Raw genomic sequence first — 27,145 nt, 5'->3', positions numbered from 1 at the left:
AAAAAGATAGCTGTGTTGATGTTTGTGATGTGCAATCTGTTGGAATGACAAATGTAATGCATATGTCTTTGTTATATGCAAAAAAAGAAGAACAATCTCAGGTTGCAAATGTATGCGAACTGCTTAATAACTTAATAATAATAGAAATGTTATGTAAATTGCGTATAAAACTGCTCTACGAACCCGCCCCGAATCCTCAAAGGAGACCGGTCCGTGGAAACATTTGCATCTAGTAAAGTGGTCCTTGCTGTCAAAAAGGTTGGGGACCACTGCTGTAGAGAACTCCCCAGCTCCAACACACAGGCCTTCAGCAGTCGTAGCGATATTCCATCTGGAGCCACTGCTTTGCTGGCACAAAGTCTCCTCAGCTCTCTGCTTACCTGGGATGCTGTAATTGTGGGTTAGGTGGAAACTCTCTCCTTTGCTGGTATCAGCAGAAGGATGGGTGAAGGGTGCAGTACTCTGAGGTGAGAGTGGGTCAGGATGGTCAAACCTGTTAAAAAAGTTGTTCATCTGGTTTGCTCTCTCCATGTCTCTCTTGATGGTGGCACCCCGCTTCGAGCTGCAGCCAGTGATGATCTTCATCCCATCCCACACTTCCTTCATGCTGTTATTCTGCAACTTCTGCTCCAGCTTTCTCCTGTACTGCTTCTTCGCTGCCCTGAGCAGGACTTGGAGTTCCTTCTGCACATGCTTGAGCTCATGCTGATCACCGCCTTTAAAAGCCTTTTCTTCTGGTTCAAAAGGCCCTTGATGTCACTTGTAATTCATGGCTTGTTATTAGCATAGCAGCGTACTGTTCTGTTTGCAGTTCCATTCATCAAGTCGGAGCCCAGATCCTCCATGATGCTGTATGCTGAGACTGCTGTAGCACAGTGAGTGCCTTCCAGAATTGTAAGAGCTGTTACTAGTTTGATGCATCCCTCTGAGATGAAGGTTAATTTCACTTTTCGGGTCTAGGATATTTGTTACAGCCTGACCTGATGTGTTCTCGGTCAGAAAGAACTTTTTGTAGAGATGAATATGTTCAGCGAGGTGCCCTACTGATTCGAAGCAGCTATCCCACCTGGTGTTTCCTGCCTCGGGGGTTCCTGGCAGGCTTCTTGAAGATGGCAGAGTTTACTCACATCACTAGTGATGCAGCCTCACTAAAGTATTTATTTATAGTGCTGCCACCAAACTGATGACATTACACAAGCAGGTTGAATGTACACTGTTAGGCAGAACCCCTTTAAAAAAGTCCTGGTATGCTTTCCGACAATATGGTGCATTGTCTGTAACCACTGCTAACATGTCATTAAGATTCAGTTGGTTGTTGTGAAGTGCTGCCTGAGGAAAAGCTGCAGCTCTCCATAAAGATAACATCTGCCAAAAAATACTGGTCTTCAGTACCTGTAATTGTAATTATGTAAATTATTTCTAATGATTCTTAAACCTTAAATGTTTACAGTTTGAAAACGCGCATCATTACATCTGTAGCTTCATCTATTGCAGATTTTACAATAATTTAATTACAAAGCAAAAGTAAACTAATCTGCAAGACGCTAAATCCGGGAATTAAACAGAAAAAAAAGAGAGAGAGAGACCCACTTTTAAGGGCTCGTTGCATCTGCGGAGAAGCCCGCTCATCTGCCCAGGTTTTTAGGTGCTGAGTTTATAACGGAAGAGTCAAATGTGGACCTTGTGTGCCTCGTCATTGTGAGGCAAAGCATTGATAAAATCTAGAAAAATCGCTGTTAATTTTTAAAAGGGAACCCATTAACAACCCAGTGCCGTTCACTAATACCATTTTTCTATGGGAAAGAATGTTAATACCGGTTAAATATAATTTCATGTACAATTAGAACTGCCTACATAAAAGAATTACCAAACAGCCAAATATTTACTCACCTATCACTATGCTGAGAACAATGTGGTCTCCGCTCTCTGTGGTTTCATCAACTACAACATAAATTTTGTTGTCACGAATCTTTCGAAGAACGTCGTCCATATGTTGTTCAAAGACACGGGGCAAATGAGTTTGACGAAGGCTGCTCTCATTTTCTGCCAGCGCACCTCCTTGATTACAATGCTTAATAAAGAAAGGACGCATCTTCATCATTGTTTCGAGTGGTATGTCCAACTCGCATGGCCACAAAGACCTCTACAAACTGGCATCTTGCATCTGACGATTTTATTTCTTCTATTGTTACCTGAAGGGGATCACTTTTTGATCTTAATTTCTCCTCGTTTTTGAGATGGGTTTTAGACTTGACGTGGCCATTGCAAGTATCTTTTCGTGTCCAGTCTATGGTATGTTGGCAAAACTTGCAGAAACGTTGTTGTCCACATTTGTAAAAGTCGCTGGGATATTGTTGTGTCCTCAATTTTGCAGTTAAGCTCGTGTTTCTTAGTTTTTTCGACATAGTTGGGGTGTCTGATACTGCTCGATTTGACATTTCTGTCCCATGCAGCTAGCTAATTCGCGTCCCTTTAACGAGAAAACATAACAAGAAACACGCGCACAAACAGAAGAGGTCCGACTGAATTTCTATCAAGAATTGCGTTTGCTTGAAAAGCAACAAACTATAAAATAGTATCCGAAAAATAGAACTACAGATTATTCAGTCATCTAATTTATTGGGAAATTTTGTAACAGTCACCCCTTCAGTCTCTAAATTCCGCACATTTCAGTTTTTAAATGTAAAATCTGTTTTTATGTGTTAATTCCGTGATTCTGTCCGTGTTTTCCGCATCACAAAAATCATAGGGCCCTAGAAATCTGACTTGTGTGGAGTTCTAACTTCCAACTTCGAAAGGAGAGTAGCATGATACAATGTTTAACATCTCCTCCAAGGAATGTGAAGCCGGAGCAGCAAAGGAAGAATATTGTTGGCATGCATTGTAAACACTGTACAAAAATCAAACTATCAGTGAGAAAAAATGGAACATTTTCTAAAAATGCAACATTTAGAGTTAGTTGTGCCAGTTTGGCTACTACACTACATAGAACACATAGTTCTATAGATAAGTGCAGATAAATTAAATTTTAGGCTAAACGTCTTGACTTAATTTCTTATTTTAATTATCTATATTTTATTGACCAAGTAAAGTTCACTTTTATAGCTTTAAGGTAATAGGGTTACTTTGCATACTTATTTGGATGTTTATCTGTCTTAAAGTCAGGCAGAGACAAACTTAATTTATCAAACTTTTTTCATTCACAAATGAACATCTGTCATTCAAGATTTATGTTACCATTAGTTGTTTTTTTTTTGTACACTTTGCAAAAACATAACACCCATATCTTGCTACCAGTTTCTAAACTGTGACTATGCTGGCATACAGTAATACAGTAGTGGCCTTTGTCTCAAAGGGGAACCAGCTGATAACTCCTGTTGGAAGATTTTGAATATTCCACATACTCCAGCAATATATGTAAAGTCTGTTCAAACTGTGCTTTTAAATGTTTGTTTTTTTTAGCTGTTCTTTTTTTTTTTAACCTTTTTTTCCTCTACCTTCTTTCTTAGGTCTGTACTAACCGTAGCGTGTGAGCAAACTGAAGTTCTTTTGTTCGATCCAATATCCTCAACACACATTAAAACGCTGGTTGAGGCCCATGAAGACTGTGTCAACAACATCAGGTCAGTGAGCTCACAATTCCTTATTTGCTTGAATGTGGTGTCCTGTTGATTTTACTGTCAGTATTTACTCTTAAGGTGACTCTATTTTTTTATGTTAAAGTTTAATTTTAGCACCAGCTAACTTACTGTAGTTCTATAACAAAATGTGTGATTAATTTTCAGTTGTATTTTGATATTCTGTCTAAAATCAATTAAAAAAAAAAAATACATATATATGTATGTATATATGTGTGTGTGTGTGTGTGTGTGTATATGTATATATATATATATATATATATATGTATACAGTAATCCCTCCTCCATCGCGGGGGTTGCGTTCCAGAGCCACCCGCGAAATAGGAAAATCCGCGAAGTAGAAACCATATGTTTATATGGTTATTTTTAGAATGTCATGCTTGGGTCACAGATTTGCGCAGAAACACAGGAGGTTGTAGAGAGACAGGAACGTTATTCAAACACTGCAAACAAACATTTGTCTCTTTTTCAAAAGTTTAAACTGTGCTCCATGACAAGACAGAGATGACAGTTCTGTCTCACAATTAAAAGAATGCAAACATATCTTCCTTTTCAAAGGAGTGCAAAGCAAGCAGTCAAAAAAAAAATCAATAGGGCTTTTTGGCTTTTAAGTATGCGAAGCACCGCCGGTACAAAGCTGTTGAAGGCGACAGCTCACACCCCCTCTGTCAGGAGCAGAGAGAGAGAGAGAGAGAGAGAGATAGAGAGATAAAAAATCAATACATGCCCTTTGAGCTTTTAAGTATGCGAAGCTCCGTGCAGCATGTCCTTCAGGAAGCAGCTGCACACAGCCCCCCTGATCACAACCCCCTACGTCAGCGCAAGAAAGAGAGAGAGAGAGAGAGAGAGAGAGAAAGTAAGTTGGGTAGCTTCTCAGCCATCTGCCAATAGCGTCCCTTGTATGAAATCAACTGGGCAAACCAACTGAGGAAGCATGTACCAGAAATTAAAAGACCCATTGTCCGCAGAAACCCGCGAAGCAGCGAAAAATCCGCGATATATATTTAAATATGCTTACATATAAAATCCGCGATGGAGTGAAGCTGCGAAAGGCGATGCGCGATATAGCGAGGGATCACTGTATATATATATATATATATATATATATATATATATATATATATATATATATATATATATATATATATATATATATATATATATATATATATATAGTGTATGTATGTATATATACTGTATATAGTGGAGGTACAGCCCCCTTACACAGACAGACACCGAATTGCACACATTTTTATTTCTCCTTCTCTTCTACACACAACACAGGGCACCAAACCGCCACAGTAACTCAGTTCCTTTTCAGTTTTCTTTACTTTCCTTCTTTTCTTCTGCCACCTCTACTCCTCTCCTCTCCAGCTTCATCCACCTTCCACCTGGATCTGGCTCCTCTAATGGAGTGAGGCGGCCCATTTTATAATGTCCCAAAAGTGCTCCAGGTGCTTCACTACGATCTTCTGGCGGCACTTCCTGGTGTGGCGGAAATGCCACATGAGCACTCGGAAACACTCTTGGCGTACTTGGAATTTCTTCCGGCAGCACTTACGGTTGTGGCAGAAGTGCTGCAGTCCAGTGTTCCATAATCCTCCGGGCGTCCTCTCGTGGTCCAGGAGAGGTATTGTCCCTCTCCCGGTCCATCTAGGGGTCCTGGCTGGGCAGGTTCCCCAGCCGTCCACCACTATAGCTATCTAATATATAAAAAAATCTTGGGTCGAGACGTGATCATCTCGAATAGACACTTTGAAGTCCTGCAAGACTACTTGCTTTATATATATATATATATATAGATATATATATATATATAGATATATATATAGAGATATATATATATATATATATATATATTAACCTTTTTTTCTCTACCTTCTTTTTTAGGTCTGTACTAACCGTTGCATGTGATTGCGTGTGATTCTTGTAATTCTAAGCAGTATCCTCTGATGAAGGCCCCTGGCAGGGGCTGAAAGCTCAGGAATAGAAACTACCTTATGATACGTGATTCATTTTCTCCCTTTGTGGATCTCCAGCTGCATATATATATATATATATATATATATATATATATATATATATATATATGTATATATAATCATTTCTTTTGCCTGGACTGATTGATATTAATATAGTAATGTGCTGTTTTCTGAAAGTTCTGATTGCAACATCAAAAAGCATCGTTCTGTCTTTGGAGTTACCACAACATGTGAAATGAGACCACATGTTAACATGCAGACAACCTAAATTAGTCACCACATCATACATTTGCCTACGCTCCGTTTAGGAAGCATGTGTTAAAACTTAAAGTAGTTCTTCAACTTGAAGTCAAGGTGGGCTGGGGGATTGCTCATCACTTTCTAATCTTGCTATGATGTTGAATTAACTGTTCAAATTGTTTAAAAAAAAAAAAAAACAGTGCTGAAGTTGGGGTGAAATGGGCTGAAATGGAGTCGGCAATGTTTCTGACAGTGTCTCTGACATCTCTGCTATTGATTTATCAAAACAGAATTTGAAAATGTTTGTACTTACTGTAGATGGAGACTGGTCATTCTGTTTTAGGGCTGCAGGTTTCTTTTCAAGCTGCATACATGGCCATTGCAAGCTATCTAACAAGAGAGTCGGGCATGAGGTTTGCAATCATAAGATGTACACACAGTGCACTGATGTGCTTAAATTGAAGGTGTGCCCATAATCTGCTTCAAAAGAAAATTTTGATATGAATGAAATACAGGACAGTTTTTGAAATGATGTTTTGAGGCACCTATATGTTGACTTATGGAACCATACTGGGTAAAATAAAAGCAGCAGTTTGTCACCATGGTGAGGGTTCGCATTGTTTCAATAGATTACAAAAATGAGTCTTGCATTGTAATTCAGGCCTATTGTTTTGTCTCATAGCATCATCCTCTTATTGGCATTGTAAGGGCTCATTTATACTTCACGCTCAGAACGTGTACGCGCTCGCATCATGGCCGCCACGCGTTCTGAGCGTTCATTTGATGCGTCTTCTGAGCAGGTCCTCAGAAATTAACGCAACGCGTGCGCGAGTTTCAGTACCAGCAAAAAGTCGGGGGGCGCAGTGTGCTAAAAGTTGGACTGTGACATCAGAGTCTTATGTTTTCTATCTACATGTCACAGAAAGCCGCTTTGTGGATCCTACGAGATCGGTGTGTGCGCTTCGATATTTGATAAATGGTTCGATGTGGTGAAGCAAAATGCCGACATACAGATGTATTCGTGGTGCTTTTATATTCAAGTGTCGCATATTCCCGATCGTAATGACACGATACGTTTAAAATTCTCACATACGGTGCCTTCTTTTTTTCTAGGGCTTCCTCTGCTCCTGACAGCAGCGAATCGCCAGCAATAGATCTTCACTCCACACACATTAAATGTATGATATTCCAACTCTCTGCACATTTAGAGTCCTTAGATTTATACTTGATATCACTTTCATGATGAAAAGCGTTAAAGTATGTATATTACATTTTACAGATAAATCGGTACTTTCATTTAAATAATGAATAATGTTAATAGGACGGAGTGGTGGCTATAAGGCTCGGGTTATGCCCTGGCAATAGGAAGGTTGCCGGTTCGAATCCCGTAAATGCCAAAAGGGACTCTGCTGGCCCTTAACCTGCAATTGCTGAGCGCTTTGAGTAGTGAGAAAAGCGCTATATAAATGCAAAGAATTATTTTTATTATAATTACACACATGGGGTGACACTTCTGTGGAGTGTTAGCGCTGCTGTCTTACAGGGAGTCACCTCGCTGATATTCTCTGCCTGGAGTTTACACGTTTTCCTGCTGGGTTTCCTCAGTGTGCTCCAGTTTCCTTCCAAAGTTATGCAGATTTGGGGATTTAGTGCCGCTAAAATGACGCTAGTGTATGTGTGTGCTTGTATTCACCTTGCGATGAGCCGAGGCATCGTCCAGGGATTATTTTCACTCGTGCCCAATGCTTGCTGGAATGGACACATCCCTGGATTTAATCAATAAACATCCTTTTCAGAGATATTACGGTAAGGTGCCATCGGAATTTAATGGGTGTTCCAGGCAATTCACAGCACAGAGAAGCCGAACATGTTCTCACCGTGATAATATCTTGCACTGCCACCTGGCGGATTCCTCCAGATTTAGATAGATAGATACTTTATTAATCCCAGGGGGAAATTCACATACTCCAGCAGCAAAAAAATATTAAATTAAAGAGTAATAAAAAATGCAGGTAAAAAACAGACAATAACTTGAATAATGTTCAACGTTTACCCCCTCTGGTGGAATTGAAGAGTCGCATAGTTTGGGGGAGGAATGATCTTCTCAGTCTGTCAGTGGAGCAGGACAGTGACAGCAGTCTGTCGCTGAAACTGCTCCTCTGTCTGGAGATGACACTGTTTAATGGATGTAGTGGATTCTCCATAATTGATAGGAGCCTGCTGAGTGCCCGTTGCTCTGCTACGTAAAGTACGCGCGCAAGTATAAACACTTCAACGCTTGCATAGCAGGAGCATCCGCTGCTGCATGCGTCGCATCGCATGAAGTATAACTCCGGCCTTAGACTAAAGTTGCGTTTCCCCCAACAATTTTTATCAATTTAAAACCCAGTTTGAAAAAGTGTTAATTTCTACTAAGATATCACTGCCACATCTTCTTCTTCCTGTTCATCTTTTCCCTACATATTCATTGTCTTTCCTCATCAAATGTCCATACCACTTCAACCTGCTTTCCTGTATATATCTCTAATATCTCCCATGTTTGTTGTACCACTGATTCTCTCATTTCTTATTCGGTTCTTTTTTGTAACTCCATACATTCATCTCAACATTCTCATTTCTGCCATATTTAATTTCTTCTGCAGTTCTCCCTTTATTTTCCATTTCTCAGTTCTAATACATCATTGCTGGTTTTACCGTTGTCTTAAAAACCTGACCTTTAACCTTTGCATTCATTCTTCAGTCACACACTACCCCTGATACCGTTTCATCCACACTGAGCTTTATTCGTTATCTCTGCATCTAGTTTTCCTTCTTGGGCGACCCTTGATCCTAGATATTTAAATTTAGCCACTCTTTTTCAATAGTGCTCCCTTCAGGCCTGCTGCATGAGCTGACTGGTATGACTGCCACATACGCACTGGAAATTATCCAGGTTTAGTAAGAGTGAGACGGTTGGGCTTCTTTCATTTGTTCAGATTTTGGGAAAATAAATTTTGCCAGTTCAAATGTTTCTACTTCAGAAACAACATATTATTATTACCATTTGACATTAACAGTTCTGAAAACCTCATGAGTTTACTTGTTGTCTTTAGAGTTCATTTGTATTGCTAACGAATTTCACAATGCAGTAAGGTTGTATATGTAACACCAAAATTCAGTATACAATGTTCAATTTGTTTGATATTCAATATGTTTGCATTTTTAATTACTAGAAGTTTTAAGTGTAATTTGTAAAGTGATAATGAATATCAGTAAATGTAATTGCATAATTTATGGTGTTCTTTAATGACTTACTGATACTTTATATATCTGCTAGATATGTACTGTGATCCTCTGCCTATTGCGGAAGTTACGTTCCAGACCCATCAGTGATAGGTGAAAATCCGCGATATAGAAAGACCATATAAATAAACATTTTTTTTTATAGTTTGAGCCTTAAAATACCCCTCCCACTCGCTTTAAACACATGTAAACTTATTAAAACACACTTTGTAAACACATGTGATATGTGGATGTTGGGCTGAGGATACGAGTAACATAATAAATGTAGTGTACCGTCAAGTCATTAAAGCTGTAATGGCGAGCAACGTCCGCGTAACGCTTTCCTTCCCTTCTTCGAAGATGCAGGATGCTTGGGAGCCATCGCAGGGCTTAAAACAAAACGAAAAGTTCATAAAAAGTTTTCTCACAACAATCGGACCACAAGCAAGGTTACACGATACCCAGAGAACTGAGATGTGTCGGGGACCCACGCTCGTTATTCTTGCGAGATTACACCACGTTAGCAGCAGCCAATTAGAGCCCAAGAGAACAAAAATCCCGCTCTGATTGGTTGAGTCTCCTCTTTCAGCCAGTAACGGGCCTTGTAAGAAATCATCTGGGTACTGTAACGCGAAACTCTTTGTCTACCGTAGTGACTGCTGAAAACCGTATGCTTTGTTATGAATTGGCTGCAAAGTACACTACAGGTAGGAAGTACTTATTGAATTTTTCCGCAATATAGCAGGGCCGCAATACCTGAACTGTAGTAGAGCAGGGGATCACTATACTAAACTAATGTCGTCGATTTGTTCGTGTGTGTCCTAAATCTGATGTATTTATGTATGCACACACAGTGGACAACAAAAGGCTACACACTGGATTGAAATTCCAGCTGTGGTTCATTTAAAACCTGAAATAAGACAAATCATGTTAAACTTTTTTCTTCCACCTGTCGTTAAAACCTTCCTTGTATAGGGTTTAGCTACTAAGGCTTTGAAAGTTTATTTTTTTATTATTCTTCACAAAAAAGTATGCATTTATTTTGTCCAAATTATTGGTAAGATCAGAAAAGTTCTAATATGATTTGTGTTCAGCTCAGCGTTTACGACAACAAATCCTAAAATTTTGTTAACTGTGGCCTTATGTTATCTACAGTGCCTGTAAAAAGTATTCACTTCCTTGAAAGTCGTCACATTTTGTTATTATACAACATTAAATCACAGTGGATTTATTTTGGCATTTTTGACAGATCAACAGAAAAAAAAAACTATTTTATGTTAAAGTGAAAAAAATGCAAATTGATCTAATTATATATTTATAATTGTATTAATTATAAATACAAAACACTAAATAGTTAATTGTATGAATATTCATCCCCTTTGATGTTACACTGCTTCATCATCATTGTGGCCGCCAAGTTGGACAGCCCAGAGTAATTTTCTCTGTATGCTGCTGTGTTTCCTTCATTTGCAATAGCAGATTAGGTTGTATAAATCCAGGCCTTTCTTCTTCTTCTTTTCAATTTATTGACACGGTTAGTAGTATTTTCAGACGTTTTTAATCACAGATATATAGTTAATAGGGATGCACTGATACCGAAACGGGTATCTGGTATCGGCCTCGATACCACATTTTCTAAAGTACTCATACTCGTTAAAAGTCCCCCGATACCGGGGACCGATACCACGGTCTGAGAAATGTCTATGTTTGAGCGGCGTGTAAGGGGTTAATCACAGGCGCTGAGTGCCCGCCCCCAGGCCCCGGCTGCAGCTCAGAGCGGGGAGAAGGCGAGGCGAGACATGTCAGCCGTGTGGAACTATTTCAAAGTGAATAAAGACGACAAAACAAAGGCGGACTGCAAATTGTGCTCAGCGAAATTGTCCAGAGGAGGCTCAAAAGGTAGCGCAATATAACACAAGTAATTTAATCAAGCACCTAAAATCCCAACACGACAACGAGTACAAAGAGTTTACCCACGCTTCTAAACCAACACAACCCACGCTGCAGCAAACTCTTGCAAGACGAGAGAAAATGTCCAGAGACAATCCACATGCTGTGAAAATAACACAGGCAATTATCGAGTACATTGCATTGAGTGGCCAGCCACTCTCGGAGGTAGAAAATGTGGGATTCCTGCATCTCCTCCATGTTCTGGAGCCCAGATATGATGTCCCAAGCCGCCGCTACATGACTGACACGGAGCTGCCTAAACTACACGACTCCGTGAAAAAACATATCCACAGCCTACTGCAAGCCTCCTCTGCGTTTAGTTTCACCACGGATATTTGGACAAGCAGTGTTAGCCCCGTGTCGCTAATTAGCCTAACCTCCCAGTGGATAGACGAGAGTTTCACGCCGCAACGAGCCATATTACATGCGAAACAATTCTGCGGCTCGCACACCAGCTAGGCTATAGCGCATGTGTTTGAGGCCCATGTTGTCCAAAGCGGCAGAGTTTACAACAAACTGAAAAAAATACTTGAGTTGCACTGTCACTGTTTAAATTTTTTTTTATAATTATTTATTCTGTAATATGTTGCATACAACATGCTTTTCATTTTAAATAAATGTTCTTAATTCCAAACTAGTCCCTTGTTTTTTTTGTTAAATTATATGACTAAAGCTGTTACCTATAAATTTAAATCATGTTTTTATTAGGTACTCGGTATCGGCGAGTACTGAAATGCAAGTACTCGTACTCGTACTCGTTTTCCAAAAAAGTGGTATCGGTGCATCCCTAATAGTTAAAGTTATGTCTCCAAAATGGTCTTTCATTTTGAATGTTACTAGACTTTTTCAGTATCCTACCAAACTAACTCATGTGCTTTGAGATGTACGGTCAACTGATTTCCCACTATTTTCAAGTAAACGTCCAGTTAAAACAGACCAAGTGAAGAAATGCCTGCAAAATGAATCATATGAATGCAGTGTCAGGGGCAATTAATGTAATACTTGGTGCTAATTCTTTTTCCATTTAGCCTGTTTTCAGAGTTGACCCAGATGAATTGCATTTTTATACTGCTATGTTTATTTTGCTTTCTCTATATTTTTCCCCTATAGCTGAAGTCTTCTACCAACCCTCACTAAATGCAGTTGTCCTTTGCATATCTTTTTCTCTTTCTGATTACATGTGTGATTGTGAACATGTTGGCTTTGCACAACAGGTAACAAACTTTTCAGTTAGAAACTTGTCATAAACCTTGTGCGTGTGACTTTATCCTTTGCACTGGTATTGCAGGCTGAATTGAATACTGAATACAGATGTCAACTGTGCAAGCCATTCCTTGCCTAAAGTTGGAGATACAGCTCTGCGTGGCTTGATGGCAGAACAAACTCTTTACAGAACTCAAAGGTTGTATTAACGCAATTGCTTCTTCTAAAGGGTATTTTTTTGTTTCTCCCTAGGTTTCTTGACAACAGACTGTTTGCAACATGTTCTGACGACACCACAATTGCACTCTGGGACTTGCGGAAGTTGAATTCCAAAGTATGTACGCTGCATGGGCACACCAGCTGGGTCAAGAACATTGAATATGACACTAATACACGGCTGCTAGTAACCTCAGGTTTTGATGGAAATGTTATAACATGGGACACAAACAGGTATTCTTTTTTTCTTGATTTAAATTGTATTTTATATATATATATATATATATATATATATATATATATATATATATATATATATATATATATATATATATATATACATGTGTGTGTATAACATTAGACTGACATGTGGTGCTAAACAAAAGTCGTAGCCCATTATTTTTAACACATTTTTTATACAGTATATATTTACTGTTAAATAGACATGCTATATAATACTAGTGAAAATACAAAACACATAAGCTACAAGAAAAAGTAAGTTCTTATGTTTTCCAAAAACCTGGTAGTATCTTGGCAAGAACAACATAGGCTTTGTTCCCAAGCTTTCCTCAAGACACCCTAGTTATTCCTTGTATCTGCTGAATTCCAGTAATGGCCGCCTAACTCAAATTAATGAGGTAGCAATTAGCTAGACCAATAAAATACTAACACAGCTGCCTCGAGGAGAAGTTTGGAAATGGCTTAGCTAAAACCTGTTGACAAACGTACAGCCATAGTTTTGTGTCAACAAAGCAATGACCAGAAAGCAGTAAACACACCGAACTGGATTTTGATGATGTGATGTTCATGTTGTCGTATAAAAGGTTGGAGAAGCTGGGCCAGTTGGAGACTGATTATTCAGTAGAACCACCAACAAGCTGCCTGTATCTGATGAACAAGGCTTAAAAGTAATTTCCTTAAGGGACAGAAGGGATCCAGTGACGTGATCCGGGACGAAAGTGCACTCTTCAAGTAGCTGAGGAAATCTTAAAAGAAATACTCTTGTTGTGTTGCAGCTAGATACCATTCTTGTGGAAATGAAGCAAGAAGAGGAGACTGCAGCTTATGAAAGACAATACAAAATGCAGGAACAGTGGCTTAAAGTCTTACGGAGTGATGAGTCCAAATCTGAAACAAAGGCACCAACATAATTTATTTCTGTAGTACATTTACATACAAGACATGTAGCTCAACCTGTTAACCAAGATGTCAAAGAAAATGTTACAAGAATAAAAAATGGAAAGTTTGAAATAAGTAAATGAATGAATGAATAAGTGAAATACCAAAATAGTAAATACAAATAAATCAATGTGCTCATAAATAATACAGATGTACAAATCGGCAAAGTAGAGTCCTTCATTATGGATTTGGTTTTAAGGCTCTCATGATTATAATAAGTTGAAGGCCATGGCCAGATAACAGGGGGGAACAGAAAAAAAAAAACTCTGTTTTTGAGATGCTGGAATAAAAACAAGTTACAGCTCCTCAAGTTGGCATCTTCATTAAATACAAACCGAATATCAGTGTCATCTGCAACAGAGAAAACCCGATTCTGGGAAGCTGGGCCCTATAGGTAGAGTTTCAAAGAAAATGTCATATCTGAAACTGGCAAATGAAACGAAAAATTTGCAATGGACAGAAGAACTCTGGCATTGGATGGAAGATGACTGGAAAAGTGTATTATGGCCAGCAGTCAGGTGTTATCCTTTCTCTGTGGCAGATGGCACTGGCATTTGGATTCTATTTAAGGCAGAAGCCTACCAAGGACCTGTACATTCTTTGTTTCTCAAACTACAGGCTTTGTTGTGATTGATCATCTTATGCATTTGTCCATCTGGGTCTTCCCCATCTTTTTCTGTTCTGGTTAGATCCAGTTAGACACTCTTTGTATGGAATCTTCAATTTCTTAGCAATCTGTCGCATGGCATAAACTTAAAAAATAAATAAATAAATAAATAACAATGGACTGACATTTTCCTTGAGAAAGCTGTTTCATTGTGGCCATTTTTTAACTTTAGGGATGACATTTCCTTGGAGCAAAAATTAACAAATTTAACAGATTTCAGTGGTGATATTGCAATTATAAAGTTTTCTCTAATAACCAGTTAGTATTAACATATGACTAATTAAAGATAAGTTAAGAGAGTTGACCTCTAGGACTCTGAAGAAATAGTTCCTAAAACTGGGGCTTTGCATCCGTTTGTGAATAGTAAATTACAAATCATTTCAAGTAGTAATGGCCAATATACACGTAGGTAGGTAGGTAGGTAGGTAGGATTCTTTATTGTCATTATGCATACAAATAACAAAATTTTTGTTGGCGGGACTCAGCTTCAAGGCAGAATACTTAAATACACAATAAACTATAAATAATAAACATAAGTATAAAAGACGGCAGCAATAAAACATCAAGTCCAGGCTTTTCCTGAGGAAGTACGCCTGCAGAGACCAATGGTCTGTGTGCGTGGGTCTGCAGGGGAGGAATAAGAGTGTGTGTGTTTGATTACAAGGGAAAGTGTGTGTGCATGTCTACTGGGGGGCAGGTTAGGGGTAGATGTAGATGTATGTGTGTGTATCAGCAGGGGCAGATGGACTTCACAGCTCTGTGGAGAAAGCTGTCTTTCAATCTGCTGGTACGTGTTTTTATGTTTCTATACCGCTTTCCCGAAGGAAGTGGTGCAAACAGTCCATTTCCCGGATGGGTGAGATCTGCAGCTATACATTTGGCCCTCTTCTTCACCCTTCCAGCATGTACAGAGTCCAGGTCTAGGAGAGGACTTCCCATGATCCCCTGTGCTGTTCTTACCACCCATGCCAAGTCCTTCCTGTCCGGTGCTGTGCAGCTGTCATACCACACTGTCATACTGTGACAGAGAATGCTTTCTATAGCGGATCTGTAGAAGTTTGTGAGAAGCCGAGAGGTGAATCCAGCACTTCCTGAGGAAGAAGAGTCTTTGTTGGGCCTTCTTAACCAGGTGAGATGTGTTCAAAGACCAGGTCAGATCCGATGTGATGTGGATACCCAAGAACTTGATACTGTCCACACACATTACAGCCTCCTCATGTATGAATATAGGAGCACATCAATGACTTTGGTCTTGCTGGTGTTCAAGATGAGGTTGTTGGCTGAGCACCATAGTGCTAGGTGTTGTATCTCTCTGTATAGTGAGTCTCATCATTGTCTGATATGAGACCCGCCACGGTCGTATCATCCGCAAACTTCCATCCATTTTCCAACCCGCTGAATCCGAACACAGGGTCACGGGGGTCTGCTGGAGCCAATCCCAGCCAACACAGAGTGCAAGGCAGGAACCAATCCCGGGCAGGATGCCAACCCACCGCAGGACACACACATGCACACCCACACTAGGGCCAATTTAGAATCGCCAACCCACCTAACTTGCATGTCTTTGGACTGTGGGAGGAAACCCACGCAGACACGGGGAGAACATGCAAACTCCATGCGGGGCAAACCCAGGAAGCGAACCCAGGTCTCCTTACTGTGAGGCAGCAGCACTACCACTGCGCCACCGTGCCGCCCCATTTCTGGAACATTTTAACTTATTTGACTGTTTAACATTTTTATCTGTGCATGCTTTTTTCATTTTCTTTTTTAGGTTTACGGAAGATGGCTGCCCACATAAGAAGTTCTTTCACACTCGATACCTGATGAGAATGAGGCTAACGCCAGACTGTTCAAAAATGCTGATATCCACCTCTTCTGGTTATCTGCTTATTCTTCATAATCTTGACCTAACTCAGTCCCTGGAGGTGGGCAGTTACCGTATTCTGAGGGCAAGGCGGACTGCTTTAAGCTTAGGTTAGTACTTACAGAATTTGAATCTCCTAAATCGGGCAGTTGCTTAAAATATCTACAGGGTGTCTGATCTTAACTGCTAAAAATGCCTGAAGTATTTATACACTTTATTGATATTTGAATTTTAATATCATTTTTATTGCGCTGTTCATGTAACATATTCACAAAAGAATAGTATGCTATTTCGTTGTAGTTTTTGCTTCACTGTTTTAATCAAATTGGTTTTGTAATTTGGGTATTCATCAACAGATCATCCATGATTGGAATCAAATGCAATGGTTGATTTGTAGTTTGTAAAATTAATAGAAAAGATTAAGCCATTTGGACCATACAAGCAAGTTAGATGGAACATTGAAGGTCAGGTTCCAACTTTTGGTTTATCATGTTGACCGGTGGAAACCAAACAGTTAATACTTATTGGCAGTGGCGAAAATGGCAGCACAAAGTTGTCTATGTCTGACTAATGGGTGATTTTCTGTTTTTTTTTTTTTTTTTTTAATATATTTATTGATCAGTCAAACACATGCTTATTTCTCATGTTTTCCTGCTTATTTTTAAATACAGTTATACCTTCACTGCTCCGTCCTGGGTATGATGTTAATTTGCATCCAGCCTTCCATGTAGGCCCTCCAACCTGCAGGGAAAAAGCTGGTGGTTGGTGGCAGAATTGGCACTCCAGCCACCATAAAAAAACTCACACTGCACCATTCCACCTGCACTAGTGTGGTGCTGAGGTGCCACCCGTTGCTTGGCTACAACTCGGTTCCTAATCTGGGATCCTGAGTTGGTTGGTCATGTGGTGGGTGCGGCAATGTGCTGTATCAGCGCCTGCTCCTAACTTCACTACTCAACTAATGGTTTCATATTTGTGAACATTCTTACAAAAGAAAATTGGCTGTTCGATGCATATCTTTTCTGAAAAGAATCTCGCAGTAGATTAATGAAAACCAAATATCAGTGTTCAGATTATAAAACCATAACAATTATGATCAAAAAAAGAACTTTTAAACCATCAGACTTTTTTCGTTACCTAATATCAGTGTCCTGTTATGTCACTTAAGGAACTGTCACACTGAATGATTTTCCCAGCAGTTGTCAGTCTCAAACTTCATTTACATCAACTTGACAAGTCAGGGGCAGTCATGGCACACTCCTGTGAGTGTTGGTCATGTAGTTTGACATCCCCAGCAACTCTGCCAGATCATTCTGTAACTTGTCCCCCCTAAATCAAACAAGGTTGAGTTTGTCTTAAGTCGTAGCAGTGAGCCAATGTGTGTGCAAGAGCTGACAACCAATGAGTACTCGCCCAGAAGTACAGTGTATAAAATGGAACCTCAAGAAATAAGGAATGCAGACCAAGGAGGTGTTAATAAAGGGGTACAGTAATCCCTCGCTATATCGCGCTTCGCCTTTCGCGGCTTCACTCCATCGCGGATTTTATATGTAAGCATATTTAAATATATATCACGGATTTTTCGCTGCTTCGTGGGTTTCTGCGGACAATGGGTCTTTTAATTTCTGGTACATGCTTCCTCAGTTGGTTTGCCCAGTTGATTTCATACAAGGGACACTATTGGCAGATGGCTGAGAAGCTACCCAGCTTACTTTTCTCTTTCTCTTGCGCTGACTTTCTGTGATCCTGACGTAGGGGGATTGAGCAGGGGGGCTGTTCGCACACCTAGACGATACGGACGCTCGTCTAAAAATGCTGAAAGATTATCTTCACGTTGCTATCTTTTGCGCAGCTGCTTCCTGAAACGACATGCTGCCCGGTGCTTCGCATACTTAAAAGCTCGAAGGGCACGTATTGATTTTTGACTGAAAAACAAACTCTGTCTCTCTCTCTCTCTCTCTCTGCCTGCTCCTGACGGAGGGGGTGTGAGCTGCCGCCTTCAACAGCTCTGTGACAGTTACTGCTCCTGACACGCACTCTTTTGAAGAGGAAGATATGTTTGCATTCTTTTAATTGTGAGACGGAACTGTCATCTCTGTCTTGTCATGGAGCACAGTTTAAACTTTTGAAAAAGAGACAAATGTTTGTTTGCAGTGTTTGAATAACATTCCTGTCTCTCTACAACCTCCTGTGTTTCTGCGCAAATCTGTGACCCAAGCATGACAATATAAAAATAACCATATAAACATATGGTTTCTGCTTCGTGGATTTTCTTATTTCGCGGGTGGCTCTGGAACGCAACCCCCGCGATGGAGGAGGGATTACTGTATATAGTTTAGAACAGCCTTATTATTTGTCTTGTATGTGTAATTAGGGAGTCTCATGATGATTTAGCTGGAGAAAGAGAATTTTGACTAGCATATGCAAACAGTGTTTTTGGTTGGTGTAAATTTATATTATTGATGTATTTAATAAAACTGCTTGTGTTTTGTATGTCTTCAGAAATTTAAATACACTGCCTGGCCAAAAAAAAAGTCACCACCACCACCAAAAAAAAAAAAGGTCACACACTCTAATATTTCGTTGGACCGCCTTTAGCTTTGATTACGGCACGCATTCGCTGTGGCATTGTTTCGATAAGCTTCTGCAATGTCACAAGATTTAGTTCCATCCAGTGTTGCATTAATTTTTCACCAAGATCTTGCATTGATGATGGTAGAGTCTGACCGCTGCGCAAAGCCTTCTCCAGCACATCCCAAAGATTCTCAATGGGGTTAAGGTCTGGACTCTGTGGTGGCCAATCCATGACCTTCTTCCATTGCTCCAGAGTCCAATCTTTTTGCTCCCTAGCAAATTGAAGCCTTTTTTTCCCGGTTTGCCTCACTGATTAGTGGTTTTCTTACGGTTACACAGCTGTTCAGTCCCAATCCCTTGAGTTCCCTTCGCATTGTGCGTGTGGAAATTCTCTTACTTTCACTATTAAACATAGACCTGAGTTCTACTGTTGTTTTTCTTCGATTTGATTTCACCAAACGTTTAAGTGATCGCCGATCACGATCATTCAGGATTTTTTTCCGGCCACATTTCTTCCTCGAAGACGATGGGTCCCCACTACCCTTCCAGTTTTTAATAATGTGTTGGACAGTTCTTAACCCAATTTTAGTAGTTTCTGCAATCTCCTTAGATGTTTTCTCTGCTTGATGCATGCCAATGATTTGACCCTTCTCAAACAGACTAACATCTTTTCCACGACCACGAGATGCGTCTTTCGACATGGTTGTTTAAGAAATGAGAAGCAACTCATTGCACCAGTTGGGGTTAAATAACTTGTTGCCAGCTGAAAGATAATCGCCCATGCAGTAATTATCCAGTAGGAGGCTCGTACCTATTTGCTTAGTTAAATCCAGGTGGCGACTTTTTTTTTTTGGCCAGGCAGTGTATTTTGCTTCTCATTATTGTTTATAATCCTTTGCATGTAGCGTCTGTGGAGTGAGTGATCAATAGGTAGAAGCTTACGTATACTAGAGTGAGCTGATTACAGCAAAACATTTATCTTTAATGGCCCATTTATTGGGTGAAACTGGGGTACAGTGAATAGCACTACTGCCTCAAGTGTGTGAATCTTGCTCCCAGTCGCTGTCGGTTTAAAGTTTGCATATTCTATTTGAGTCTGCAGTTGTTGTCTCTTGTGTAGGGGTTCCCATCTTGGGGTGCCTGTAACCTCAGGGTGCATGATGGCATTTCAGGGGGTGTGACAAAAAGGAAGGCTGAATCATGATTTACAAATATTGGGTGAGGTTCGTCGTACCAGCTTTTATCTTGGTGCTGTCGGTGTCTTGCAGTGTGCTCTCATTTGTAGGTCATTTATTAATTTGTGTGCCTGTTCTGTGATATGAAAAGAATTGAGCATTGTGTGTGGCATTGTCCCCTGTGAATGAGCCTCAGAAATGCGCACCCTCAGGGGTTCATTACTATGGACCAGGGATCCCCAACACCGGTCTTGGAGGGCACCAGTGGCTGCAGGTTTTTATTCTAACCTTTTTCTAAATTAGTGGCCCATTTTTGTTCCTAATTAACTTTTTTTTAATTCATTTTAATTGACTTGCTCTTGCATACCCAGACCCCTTAATTGTTATTTTTCATTAATTAGCAGCCAAACATTAATGAGATACAAAATGAACCAAAACGGGACTAGCAAACTGTGTCCATCATACAGTATCTGAAAATAAAGAAACATGAAGGTCTCAGGAATGCTGATCTGCTCAGGACCCAAAAACACTTTCATAGAGCTCTTAGAAAAGAGAAAATCAACAATTTCAGAAATGTCTGCTATTGCACAACGAGAGCAGCAACAAGCCATGGAATTAAAGAACGGGTTTAATTAACAGCAAGACCTGGCGCCTAATTAAGGAACTGGTTGGAGTTTGAGGCCCTGACGTCTGTTGGCTCACTCACTTCACATTTCATTTCATTCTGTTTCCATTTAAGGAAAGAAATGAAGCACTTCAGGGGAGCAAATCTTAAAAAAAGAAGTCAATTAAAATGAAAGGAAAAGGTGTTAATTAGCAACAAAAACTAATTTGTTAAGAAAAGGGTTAGAATGAAAACCTACAGGCATAGGGGCCCTCCAGGACTGGAGGTGGTGACCCCAGCGATGCACATAGTGTTCATAAAGGTGAAAACATTTTTTAATAAAAAAATAAAAAGTAGAATTTGGACTTTTTAATGATCCATAGAAAAGAGCGAGGTCTAGTATTGATTTCTGTGTAAGCCCTCACTGATTTTGAGGATTTTTATTGACATTTTTACCACTGAGACAAGGGGAACTGAATTGGATTCAGCACCTGCTGCTTACTCTCTTCTCATCTCTCCTGCTGCCAGTCCTGCCAGTAGCACAGCAGTTTAAACTGTGTGGGGCATCTGTTTTCGAACTGTTTTGCGGGTGTTATTGGGGGACAAAGCTCATCGACGGGGCTTGACAGCTTAGTGGCACACTGGCACCCATTGCTTCACAGGCGTCTCCAATCTCCCAAATCCCTCTGTCATTGATCATGTGTCATTTCCTTACGGCTCTTGATGCTTGGAGGGATACCCCATCCTCCTGATCATCAAATCAAATGTCTAAGCTTCATGGGGAACACATTTACAAGATTATTTAGATTTCTGAAAGTAAATTGCTCAATTTACATTTAAATTTTATGCACCGAGTTAAAAGCTTTGTTTTTTTTGGTTCAGTGTGTGGTTCAAAAATGAAAAAATTGCCGCCTTCGTCTTCAAATATGTTATTACGTTTGTAAGGGGTATCAGACATTTTATAGAGGTGGAGGACATAGAAAAACTTCGGAACCGCTGCTGTAATTACTTGTTGTTAACTTGCCTTCTAAAAATTGTGTGTGTTGGCTACATTGGCTATTCCAAGTGGGCACCATTCACGTGTAAGTTTTCTCTGCAATGGACTGGCTCCACGTCAAGTCAACTTTATTGTTGTGTGTGTAGTACAGTGAAGTTCTTACTTGCATGTCTCCCCAGAATAGCTGACAAGAGAACAATACACCCCTTACCAGGGATGGCACAGGTGACTGTTATTGACCCAAGAAATTTGTGAATGAGCAAATCCGAATGCATTCTCGGAATGTTTAACCCATTAATTTCCCAGGTTCTATGTATGAAAGAAGTTGCTTTGAGTAAAGATCACCTTAAGCTTTCAAATGTAACGTACCAAGTTTGTTGTACAGTATGTACACTTAATATAGAGTTTACAGATACTATATGAATTAAAAAAGGAATGCTTGCACCTAGAAAAGTGGTTAATTTTGTAGGAGAACTGGAATATTTTATTTGCCCATCACACAGGGGAAAACTATTACTGGTTGGGATAGAGACTAAGTTAATGCCTGAACGACCTATCTGATTACTGTAGCTCTTGAATGAACATGGCAGGAGATCTGTGTTGTTTCTTTTAAACAGAATTCATGAAGCCTTACTTTGCTGATGAGGCAAGAAATATGTGCGTCTTCTCTTTATTAGGTCAATTTGAGTGTACTGAAAGTCTAAAGTTCATGAGTTCATCTCTGCATGGTGCACCATCACCAATTCGAAACTAAAAATTTGTCCGTTTTATTGGAAAGAGTACTGGCCACTTTATCGATAATAGCGTCTAAGCAGTCCAACCAAAGATTCAAAATGGCATTTACCAAATGTAAGTAATTTCCTTTGCAATTAATAAAATATTCTGATTCTGATACAGATCTTATATAATACACTACCGTGGCTGTTGGTTTGTCTGTCCAGGATTTTAAATCACCTGCGGCTCGCAAACTGTTTCACCTATTGACCTGAAATTTGGTACACATATACTACGTGACGTCTACTACCCGCAATGATGATTTTATTACTCTTCTTATTTTTATTTTATTTTATTGTAGAATCAACTCTCGGCAGCACACAGCCGTGCGGCGCATGCGTACGGGGACCGTTCCCATTCCCCTACCTCTTCATATCTTAAATCATTCTTTAGGCAGATTGAAGACTTAAGTGCCAGCTTAAGTGAATCAGTTTTAACGTGAAAAGATGCTGACGGAAGAAGAGAAGAAGCGGGCCGCTAGAGTGGAGAAAAGAAGAGCTGCTCAGGAAGCAGCAAGCGCGTCAACCTCTGAGCAAACGAATGATGAACGTACAGAGAAAGATGGAAACTATAAGTCAAGTGTATTCACTGCACATTATTGTGTGTGCAGTATTGTTACGTTACTGTTAAAAAAATATTCACAGGCCTTTCCTGCTGTCAGTGCAAAATGTAGGAGTTTTTAGAACCAATGTGCTTTGTTAGAAGTGTGCCAGAACTTATATAAATTTACTCAAGTTTCCTTGTGACTCTGCACAGGATAAAGTGGGGTAGAATGTTAATAGACAAATAGACAAAAATAAATAAAGTTTTTTCTCATTGTATGTTTATGCTTTACTGTATTAATCTGAACTCCCACCATGCCTTTGAAAGCTTGAGACTTTTGCTCTTCACAAACAATACAGGAAGTGACCAGGTGATATTATTTTGTCATTTTACTTTTTTGCAGTAGAGTCTATGTGAGTCGTGCCTTTAGAATGGTTCATTGGCTTATGTGATTTCATTGTCTTTGGTGAAAGTGGGCATCTCCAAAGTAGTTGCCTTTGACCTGTGTCACTAAAGCAGGTGTGATCTCACTTCAGTGAAATGCAGACATTAGATAAACCATTAATGGATAAAGCATATAAATTCTTTGCAGTATTTGTATTATCGTAATTAAATTATCAAAGTTAGTTTACTGAGTGATAGAACAGTATTGAATATATAGGCAAATATTGCACGTATTTTACAGATAAAGTGAATGCATAAGAACACTAATCTTATTCTTAAACTTCTTTAATTCATAACACAGGTCTACAAAAAATATTTTTTGTTTGCTACTGGGAATCTCCGACCAGCTCTTTATTAAGTTTTTTACACTGATTTCATGTGAGAAATCGGAATTAAGCTAGCACGTCGGGTATTTGAGATGTACATCACTGACGTTTTGTCACGTTTGAATATTAATATATCAAGACAATATCTGGAGTTTGAACTCTGTCCCAGCAAAATTGTTTTGATGTGTTTACTCTGAAAACATACCAGAAGACGATAACCAGTATGTTCTCCACAAGCTCAGCAGAACTCTCTGCTCTGTGACTGCCAAGAAAACTCTGGACAATCTGCACGAATGCTTCCTATGCTGCTGATTCATTTGGCTTCCGTTTCCTTTTGAACTCATCGTCAAGCATCAGTTCAAGGCTTTCAGGACCAACAAAAACACCTTCCTTAGTATTGGCTTCACTTTTCTCGAGACCAAACTTACTTCGTAAATGCTGAAACGCATCGCCGTTTCTGTCCATCGCCTTGACAAAATTTTCAAAGCAATGGTGAATCTAATGAACAAAATGTCCTGAAATGCAGTGTTATGGTAAGGAAACAGTAAAACCGACTACCTACTGCAGCGTCAAGTCTGAGTTGTGTTATTATGCTTAAGAGTCGTATAAGACTTGGTAATCAGTAACAAATATTTTTTCGATTAATTAAAAATGAATAATTTTTAAATAAAATTAATAATGACAAGGTAAATAACTCACAGCTGTTAGTAGTGTGTGGCATCCCAAGTAGAATTACCGGTATTTATCAAAATGGTTATCCATCTTTACTGTCCAGTCACCCTAGTTGTCCAAGACCTGGAACATCATAACTAAAAATGGAACGTGCTGGACGAAAACGGTTTTCAGATTTGCAGTCAGCAAAATTTGTTAAAGAGCAAGTGAAAAAATCCCAGTAGCAAAATGCTTGTTGACCAGTGTAATAGGTGGGAATATTACATAATTTCTGTGTAAGATTATTTGATCTCATTCTGACCCAGACAAACTATAGGAGCTGCTCCTGTCCATTATGAGTGTGGTAGGTTTGACGCTACAAGTAATTGTGGTGTAGCGGTTCCACAGTTTACGTCAAAAAGGCCACTTTTAAAATAAATAATCGCCGTCTTCACGGCTTATAGAGAGGACGTGGTAGTGTGGTCGGAAGCGGTTCCTGGGGAAGTTCGTGACGCGGGCAGCTGGAGCTGCTGATTGCCACACCTGATCCACGTCCTCGTGATAGATAGAAGCGTGAGGCGACTAAGGGGATGAAAAGGAGAGAAGAAAAGAAAGAAAGGGAGGTTACAGGAGAAGAAGGCAGCAGGAAGCAGGGAGAGGAAAGCCAGTGCAAGAGAGAGAGAAGAACGAGCGAGCACAGGTTCGCGGGCAGCTGAGCAGTGAGCCTGGGTGTTTGGTCAACACTCCGGGAGCAGTTGATAGTGGTCGCTCCTGCTGAGCATTTAGAAGGACGGGAATGACTGGAAAGAAGATGGCTCGCTGCGTAAGGGCAAGAAGGCAGCGGGAGTCGGGACTTGGGATGTGAAAGCTCCAGCGGGAGCGCCCTGTTCGCTGGGGAGCCCAAGTCACGGTCTGGATAAGCCTACGTAGAGAGAAGGTCAGCTGCAGGTAGGGTGGCTCCCCTGGTGCATAGCCTGGGCGGGAGAAGCAGGGCAGTCACCAGCAGAAAGGCACCGGCTTTGTGTTGTGTTTTAAAAGACTGCTTCCAACCATTGTTTTAACCTTGTTGTTTTTTAAAGGATTTTTTTTTCTAACCGCCACCCTTTCACTTATTTTTATGGATTATTTATTTAAGGAACTGTGATGCACTGCACTTTAATTTGAATACTGTTTTGAGTTTTGTTTTTTTTAATAAAAGCACTTTACACTTTTGCAACATCCCCTTGCTTTGTTGTGCCTCACTGCCTAGCTCATCGGTGACATTACCGACGGTGTAGGGTTCAAGAGCTTCCAGAAGGAAGATGGGGAGCATGGAGCGAACCTGCATCATCACAGTAAAACTTTAGTTTAGGTATTGCGAAAATGCATCTGTTACTCATTTAGTTTTATGTAATACTAGCTGTGTAAGCCTGTACTGTAAAAAGCCCGGGGTCGTAGAAACTATTGCTCTCCTAGGAGGATTTCCTTTGCCGACGTGCTTGCCTCGCTTGTGCATTAGCAGGGGGAGGAAAAGTAAAAGGGGCGGCACGGTGGCGCAGTGGGTAGCGCTGCTGCCTCGCAGTTGGGAGACCTGGGGACCTGGGTTCGATTGCCGGGTCCTCCCTGCGTGGAGTTTGCATGTTCTCCCCGTGTCTGCGTGGGTTTCCTCCGGGCGCTCCGGTTTCCTCCCACAATCCAAAGAGGTGCAGGTTAGGTGGATTGGCGATTCTAAATTGGCCCTAGTGTGTGCTTGGTGTGTGGGTGTGTTTGTGTGTGTCCTGCTGTGGGTTGGCACCCTGCCTGGGATTGGTTCCCTGCCTTGTGCCCTGTGTTGGCTGGGATTGGTTCCAGCAGACCCCCGTGACCCTGTTTGGATTCAGCGGGTTGGAAAATGGATGGATGGATGGAAAAGTAAAAGGGATACCGGTTTGCCAATATTAGCGACTAAGCGACGTTGTCTTTCTTCTGAGGTTTTGTTTCTGCTGACGTGCTGGCCTCGCTTGTGCTATTGGTGGTTAAGCGAGTTTTCTGTTTCCTCGGAGGCGGAGCTCTTAACCCTGACTCCACCTCTCACTTCCGGAACAGACAGACAGACAGACATAGACGTTTAAATAAAAGAAAAGTCATTCATCTGTGTGCAGTATGGCGTGTTAAGAGCCATTGATACACTGGTAAAATGATTTATGAATATAAAGAATTCACATGTCTTACACTGAAATATGCAATATCAATGGAAATGTCTCGTTTAAGCCACTGCTGATCATTCTGAATTGAAGGTCTTTTAGTAGGTCACATTACACAGATGAATAACGAACCATCTTACTAATCCTCTGTAAGTGTTATTAATACCAAATGACGCTTTTGTTAAAGCCTTGTTAAATAAGAGTAAACAAATAACAGTCTTTACAATAACAAGTGTTACCAAAGAAGTGAGGATGGATTTTTATATACTAAATTTTTGGAGCTCCTACTAGTGCTTTAGCAAGTTATTATGCACTGCTAGTAGTTTCATCTAGTATTTAACACTTGTGATGATCTGACTATGCTTGTTTCATTATATAAATTATAATGAGAATATTTCTTACTAAAATGCTTTTTCATGACATGACCAATTGTATGACAAAATGTTGAAAGGATGACAATTTTATGTAATTGTTATCTTATTGTAAAACAATGAGATTGCAGTTACTTTATAAATGCGTTTCCCTAGTATTATTGCATGTTTAAATTAGGTTTCTTCTTGATACTGAAGAAAATTATCCATGGGTGATTTGGGTGGAATATGATAGAGTTCTGACAATTCTGATTCTGATGTCCTGATCAAAGACCAGGAGGCGTTGCTGTTCCTGAGTAGGGCCTGACTGGTATGGATTTTTTT

General features: G+C 40.1%; 1 protein-coding gene across 1 annotated transcript in view; it reads left to right on the top strand.

Moving 5' to 3' along the window:
* The window catches only part of wdr32 (WD repeat domain 32), a 67,044-nt gene that overhangs the window by 17,923 nt on the left and 21,976 nt on the right, over positions 1-27,145 (top strand). Inside the window, exons 2-4 of the mRNA XM_028805815.2 lie at positions 3,510-3,623; positions 12,527-12,724; positions 16,108-16,310. Coding sequence (XP_028661648.1) covers positions 3,510-3,623; positions 12,527-12,724; positions 16,108-16,310 — 515 coding nt within the window. The remainder of the gene's footprint in view (positions 1-3,509; positions 3,624-12,526; positions 12,725-16,107; positions 16,311-27,145) is intronic.

This window comes from Erpetoichthys calabaricus, chromosome 7, assembly GCF_900747795.2.
Source record: "Erpetoichthys calabaricus chromosome 7, fErpCal1.3, whole genome shotgun sequence".
Lineage (NCBI taxonomy): Eukaryota > Metazoa > Chordata > Cladistia > Polypteriformes > Polypteridae > Erpetoichthys > Erpetoichthys calabaricus.
This window is presented reverse-complemented; position numbering and strand designations above follow the sequence as displayed.